Genomic DNA, 7,879 nt, shown 5'->3' with positions numbered 1-7,879 from the left:
TAAGCCGGTGTAATATAATTCTTTTAATTGAAAATCTAATTTAGTTGAACCAAGCTACACAGCAAACAGCTTAACAATAAGACCTTACCACCTCTCCCGCTCCTTCAGAAAACAAAAAAATCCATTGAGAGAGGGTGTCCAATGCCCCCGAATATACCAATCAGAAAATTTTGCTTGGCACCAATGTAAGTAACAGTTGGATAAATGGAAGCATAGCAAATGCTAATAATGAGACACACACGCCTAGCATTAAGAATCCAAATCGATTCGAAATGGGTTTAAGTGGGATAGTATGCAAGCAATCCAATGAATTGATAAGAGAGAAAGAAAAGGAACTGAAGAAGAACCAGAAAGTTGACTCAACAACCTCTTTCATTCTCTCTTTGAAGAAGAACAGAACTCATATCATGGTTCTCCATTTATGTCAAGAATCTGAGCATTCACAAGGCCAATTTGGGCCATGTTGTTTCTACAACCACAAGCACAAAAAACTTACAAAATTATAAAATAAATTAACTAATCATATTTCTCTCTCCATGTGTACACAAGAAAAAAGACCCATGAAATTGCCAATGCTATGTCCCCAACAGCATGCCTAGGCCATTCATGTGCAAGATCCCCAAGCTTCCTCTCAAAGAAGAATCTCCACACTGCAATGGAAATGTGAAGCATCCACACCCTTAGGCAAAGAAACTCTGAAAGTCTATGTCCTTAACAAAAGCAACCATCAAGAGAAGGAATCCTATTGTGAACAACAACAAGCCAGAGAAGGAATCAGAGGTGTCAATCAGAAGCTGATCATAGGGTGTTGTCCCTTGAAGCTTGCTTGCGGTCTCGGATCTGTGGCCAAGCACAGAGATCTCTTTGGAGTAGAATATCATCAAAGCTCCACAAGTAAGAGCTATTATGGAATGAAGAACACACATAAAGGTATATATAGAAGAAACCATTTATCCGAATTCACTTCAAAGGCCTTTAATTGCTTTCTTACTTTTAACTCAATGGAGCCTCTGCCCTCTAAACCAACAATGGTAGTTGAAATTCCAATCACTTCTTTCTAGTTTCTAGTATTGTATAAGAACTAAGAACGTAAAAAACAAACACCCATAACCAATTCTAATGCTAGTTTGATACACATGGTAACTCTTCTATCAGTTCTAAACTCAATCTTTATAGTTTCAACAAATTAGAAACTGCAATTTGCCTTTGGCATATCTATCAAACAAAGCTCAAAGCCTCAGACTAAAACAGGAAAACTCACAGAACAACTTGAATAAGAGATATATTAGAGTAAGTAAGCCTTTGGAAGTTGAATCCTAGAACCAAGCCTCTGAAGTTGTGATGATATACAGAGATGAAGCAAAATAAAAACAAAAATGCATAACCATTCTGCTTTCTTTCTTTTCACAGGAACTTGATTGAGAGACATTTCATAAGCTTAATGAAACAAACAAAAGCATAACCCTAATCCATAACAATATTGAGAAGAAAAAGAAATTAATGAAGAACCTGTGATGCTAACAAAGGAAGAAGAAAAAATGACGAAGGATGATTGGAAGAGATGACGAAGGAGATCGGAAGCATGGGAGAAAAATTCCGAGGAAGGCACAGCACGGCAAGTTCTCAGGAACGAGAGAAAATTTTAGGGTTCAGAAAAATGAGGAGGGTATGCTTGTCATTTTGAAATTTTCTTGAGGACATTGTTGTCCAAGTTTTATTTTGGGATCAGATTCCCGAAAAGGAGATTTGAGAAGCTGAGAATCTAAGCTTGAGAGGAAGATCTGCTAAGAGCTTTTGCTTTTGTAAAAGTTAAAAAAAAAATAATAACCAAACACTCTTAAAAAATAAAAAAGATCTTTTTTCAGTAGATAAGATAATAAAAGATCTTTTGGGCCACATCCAAACGGGCCCATAGTCTTTTGCTTTTATTCACATGACTCCTTTGTTTTGTAGTAACTTGCACTATTTCCCTTTTATTGGGGTCATTTATGAGACTTTCCTAGTTCTCTTTCTTTTAAAATCACATCACTGTTTGTTTTTATAAATGATATTTTTTTTGTTTACTTATGTGTGATAGATATTTATTATTTGTGTTTTAATTTGTTTTAGTTGATTGATAAAGGCTGGTTACTTTGGAATCCACTTTGTTGCCTTAACATTTTCTAGTGTACTATATCACTCAGACGTGGTTTTTCCACATTTAAAATCTCATATACTCAATCGTTATTATATTATTATTTTTTAAAAGGCAGTTGTTATTATTATTTTATTTTTTTGAAAGGGTTATTATTATTATTATTATTTATATATTTACGGTTTAATGAAATTCATCCATTGATACCATAGTTTTTTGTTGATTGATATGATTTAATAAAGCGTTGATTGGATCGGATGAATAAGGCTATTAGAATTCTCTGTGTAATTTATGAATAATTAAAATATTACCATTTTACTATAATTTTTAAATTTTTTATTACTACTATATTATAAGTGCAAAATACCTAGTGAGTGACTACTCTTCAAAGAAAACAACCTGACTAAGCATAACTTAAAATTTAGTGTCTAGCTTAAAATGTTTGTTCAATGTTCAGAGGCTATATATTAGTTGTTTGTAGTTTGGGGGAAGGACGCAGTAAATTAAAATGAGTGGAGTGGGGATTGATATTGGAAATGAGAAATTTAATATTCCCTGCAACAAAGCAGGGATACACCTTTACAATAGTCTTATAGATACACCTTTGCAATAGTCTTATGGATTAACTTGTTTTAGTAGAAATGAAGAGGCTAAATTTTTATTGCAATGCGTGATCTATGAATAAGGTCAAAATTTTTTAAAGTACTTTGAAGTAAGTGTATGTTTGGTTGGGATTAATATGTGGAAATAAGCACTTTGTTTATTTAATCTCTGTGGGGTCCTTTCCTGCTGCAAGGTTTGCTTGCTGCACAACTTATTATTTTTGTAAATTGTAGCTTTCTAAACTTCAGTTAGTGTAACATTGGAACTATCATATGTCTGCTGCTCTCATGCACTTATTGAGCCGTATAGGAGACTTATGACAGATCCAAACTCACCAATCATTGATTTTTATCCAATTGGTATGTATTTATTGAAGTGTGCTATTAATTTTATTTAGAAGTTCCATTGTATTATGATTTATGAGTATTGCTCTCTATGTGTCTCAGACTTTGAAGTGGACAAGAATGACAAACGCTTTGCTTGGCAGGTTCAATCCTAATTTACCTTTGCCTTTTATAGAGATGGCTGCATCATAGCTCAATAGTGAACGGGCTGTGGTCAAGGAAAAAATCAACCCTAAAGAAAGGTCAGTGCATAATGCTTTGCAATTTTCTAAGAAAACATTTTAATCAAATTTTGTTCTAATCATAGTATTGGATTTGTTGCATCTGATGGAGCATTATATATGGTCCCGAGTCACAATTTATCTCATTATTATGATGTGGCAAGACATAATATGATCTTTGAACTTGTATGGAGTATACATATTGAACTTAAAAATTTCTTTAATAAAAAAATTGTGAGGCCTGTGCTTTTCATCTTTTGATTGATAATGAAACAGGCCTGTGGTTTTAGTTAGTGGAGCATTTTATCGACAATAAGCTAAATGTTGTTGATATTCCAATTTAGTTCGTTCTTAATTTTGAAGTCCATGTATTGGTTTAGTCACTTGGTTGATAATTTTGAAGTAGTCATAGGCCCATTAGCTGATGCTTTAAGTGATACATGTCATTTGTATATTCTAATTGCCACATTAATACAAGAACATATACATATTACTACATTATGATAACATGAGGGGGCCTTGTAAGTTTTTGGGAAGGATAGTGATTTTAGAGTAGCAAAAAGCCAAAAAAAAAAAAATTAATTCTACATCAGTTATTTGAAAAACTTATGTAGTATCCTAACAATTCTACATCGGTTACTACACAACCGATGTAGAATGCTTTACCAAGGGGTAGCCTTCTATGACGTTTGTCGCCCAAAACCGATGTAGTATCACGACCATTCTACGTCGGTTATTAGGATAACCGATGTAGAAAACTGACATTCTACAGCGGTCGTCCTAATAACTGATGTAGAACGGTCGTGATACTACATTGAGTTTGGGTTGAAGCCCGTCTTCAAACCCAACCCTTTCTAAGACGATCCTTCAACCGTTGTAGTAGGATGACAGACTTTCTACATCGTCGACTACGATGACGCATCAAAACCGATGTAGAAAGCCTACTTTGTAGTAGTGAAGATTCATTTTAGTCTTTTATAATTAACTCAACTCTTATGTTATAAATAGTCACAAGAAATTTTTTTTACTTACAATGATTAAAAGTGATGAGAAATTAAAAGCAAATTGAATATTATAATGAATAGTGTAAACAACATAAATTAAAGGAGTGTAACTTGAATCCTTTACTTTTGATTTTAGTTGTTTATAATGTTGTCCTTCTAAAGTAGTGATTGTTTCAGATTTTACGGAATTATTTTGAACTTCTCTTCCTGATTGAAGATGTAAAACTTATTTTAATAACTTTAATTAGTACATGAAAATAATAGATCTTGTAACAACCTTGGATGTCATTAATGGAACACAAAGACTTTAACGCAGAAAGATTCACTTCTAGTCTATTAAAAAGCTCTTGAATTAGTTTAATTAATGAAAATGTGTAAGATTTTTTCATGATTCTAAGCAATGCATATAACATCAAACACAAAAGTCCCCAAGTCATGAACCATAAAGGTACTTGTGCCCTAAGGTACTACATCATCAAAACATCATAAACCAAGTCCCCAAAAACAAATTGTAATGGTCTCATTAAGGGAATAAATACAACATAGATCAATGAATGTATCTTAACCCAAAGTTGGTTCCCACTAGGACAAAACATAAATAAAATACCAAGGGTCGGATCTCGTCCCTAAGTCCACCACCAAGTCCCCATCAATCATGAGTGAGACATGCGCTCCTCAAAACCGACAACATAATATTCTCCTTGTCAAATGACACAATCATCACAATTCAACATAAAACCCAAGGGTAAGCTCATTTTAAAAGAAACAACATATAAGAGACATTATGATTTCACTATTTTAAAAGAGATATAGAACCCCTTCACATTTCCAATATCAATGTACTTACACAACTCATGGTATGCCATGCTGACTTTCTATCACAAGGAGATTGCACATTTTGAGCGATTAACCCAAGTACATCAGTTAACATAGTCACACCTTGACTATTAGGGGAGACTCGAATTAATCCTACGAAAAAAGTGTGGTTTTATTGAAAATAAATAAATATGGATAATGGATTATCTTGATTAGGGTTGCAAAGACCTAAAACTATCTAAGGATTCGTGCACCATCCATTCTATAGGCCCCTTCAATGTTAGCCACCATCACCACCTCCAACAATAGGTTAAGGATCTTCTTAGCACCCTCAACTTATGTGTCAACTCACATAAATTGTATGCTATGATCATTCAAAACCTACATTATATCACATCATCAATACATTCATATCATTTTTATCGCATTTGTTTACAGTAAATAACTTTTATGAAAAAGTAGACATCCTACATCCGCAATAATTGCAATTCTTAAAGTACAATTTTATAGCAATATTAGATAAACTAAAATATAGGCTTGTGTTGTAATATATGCTAAATCTACACCATCATAGCAATATATGATAACTTCTCCTATTCTATTATTCACACTAACAACCAAGCAAAGTCATTTTCATGAATGATCTCTCAATATATAAACAACATTATGAATGTAGTTTGAAATGAGGAGACTAAGTTAACTAAATATATAATTAGACATGCATGATAAAGTTGAAGTACTATTCGATAGCAAAAGCCATGTTGATTTCAAAATAAAATGGAAAACTAAGTATTTAAAAAGCACAAAATATCAAATGCTACCATTGATGATCCTTAGAATGCCTAATCCATTCAATTTATTCTAGCACTTGTTTTTTATCTGTTGAAGAACTATGGGCAACAACTGCATATAGAAAATGAATGAGGCATTGGAATACATTCTTGTGCTCCTAGTTTAGGCTCACAGTTTATATTTTGAATCTTCCTAAAACTACTCCTATGCTCTTAGTTTAGGCTCACATATATTCAAACAAATGCAGTAAAATTGAAATATGAAATGACATGGACACAACCCTAAATGAAAATCCTTTGTAGTATAAGAAAATCATCTGGCATATTCAGCTAATAGAAAATTAGTGCATTGAGAAGTATAGTAGAATATTTAAACTATTACTTAAGTTGTCAATAGAATATGTGAGCAGGAATTAGTGCTCAAACACAACCAAAATAATTAAAAAGGATCTACTTTGAAGATTTAAAATTGAAACACTTAATAAAGAATGTAAATTAAGATAAGAGTGGGCATACCTTTTTGGTTTGACTTATATAAGTTACTCCCTATGAAATATAAGAAAAAAAAAAATAATGTTTCTTAGTCTCAAATATAAGCAAATCTCAACTGAATTTTTATTTTATTGAATTATGTTACCCCCAAATACCCTTCATTTAATTAAGGCTATGTGTTTATAGTGACCTATTTCTTATTTTTAATATCAAGTTTCAACGAAAGGAAATTTAGGATGAAAGTTAATTTTAAATGAGTTTAATATAATTAGATGATGTTTAATTAACTTTCTTATTTAGCATAAAATTAATTTTTGTACATATTTGAGAACCGGGAAATATTACACGTAACTTACAAATTTTGATAAAAGAAGAACACACAAAAGGTTTTAAGGTAACTCCTTAAACCAATACTTTGATATAAACAAAAATAACTATTTGAGACTGTTGATGTAGAAATGCTATAAATGGCGCTTCATATTTCATATACTACAAATTGATAGATATATCTCATACTTTTATTATCAAGAAAAAAAAAATCTATAGTGCAAATTTTCCCTCGTAATAATCTTTCAAGTGAATATTATTAGTATAATCATAACTAAGTACCCTTAAATTTTGTTGCATGGTTTCTATTTAGTAATAAAATAGATATTTCAATTAAATGATACAATATTTGAAGGTAGCGTACAAAATGAATCAAAAGTATAAAGTGAGTTAGACAACATATATCTCCCATAAGCCATAGGTTCATTTGATACCTATGTACTTACACGAGAGGTTATGCGCACAAAATAGGTCACTAATTTTGACTAATTAAATTAATAGTCATTGCAACCCTAGAACCTAAGGTTCAATCGTGTCCACCTCTTCTCTTGTAGGGACTCGACTGCATCCCTTCCTTAAACTACAATAACATCTTAGTCATGATCTAATATTGGCTAAATATGAGTTGTTTTTCATGATGAAAATAGAGTGAAAATATCTTTAAAAATTATTATTTAGTAGTTATTCATGCTTAATTGTTAGAAATTGATGTTTTTCCTATTCATGGCTTGCAGATATGAAAAGGAGGGATTAAAATCCAAAACGATGCAGAAAATAACAAATATTTGAAAAAATACTTAGCTCAAGACGCGTTCAGCGAGTAGCGCGCGAATACAAGCACTCGCGCCAAGCGTGAGCACGCAGACCTAAGTCCACTCCAACAACTATAAAAAGAGAGTCAAGCCAAGGAGAAATTACACATTGAGTCTCAGACCACTCTAATACATACCCCAAACCTGTGAACTCTCCCTTAGGGAATTCTTTCTTTCATCATTTTCTGTTCCTTTTTTCCATCCCTTCTCCTCCATCAATTCCTATACCCATTTTCTAGTGTAAGGCCCCTTATGGCCATGAGAGACTAAACCCTTAATTAGGGTCTGGCAGGACTAAAAGCCAAAAGATGTATTATACACTTCATATTTATTAA

General features: G+C 32.5%; 1 protein-coding gene across 1 annotated transcript; it reads right to left on the bottom strand.

The window, feature by feature from the left end:
* Nucleotides 1–415: 415 nt before the first annotated feature.
* Nucleotides 416–1,159, bottom strand: LOC100797005 (uncharacterized). The gene is given in 2 exon segments (XM_014769653.3): nt 416–674; nt 677–1,159. Coding segments are annotated over 2 exon segments (432 nt in total). The 5' UTR covers nt 951–1,159; the 3' UTR covers nt 416–516.
* Nucleotides 1,160–7,879: the final 6,720 nt, after the last annotated feature.

This window comes from Glycine max, chromosome 17 (assembly GCF_000004515.6).
Source record: "Glycine max cultivar Williams 82 chromosome 17, Glycine_max_v4.0, whole genome shotgun sequence".
In the NCBI taxonomy this organism is placed as follows: domain Eukaryota; kingdom Viridiplantae; phylum Streptophyta; class Magnoliopsida; order Fabales; family Fabaceae; genus Glycine; species Glycine max.
This window is presented reverse-complemented; position numbering and strand designations above follow the sequence as displayed.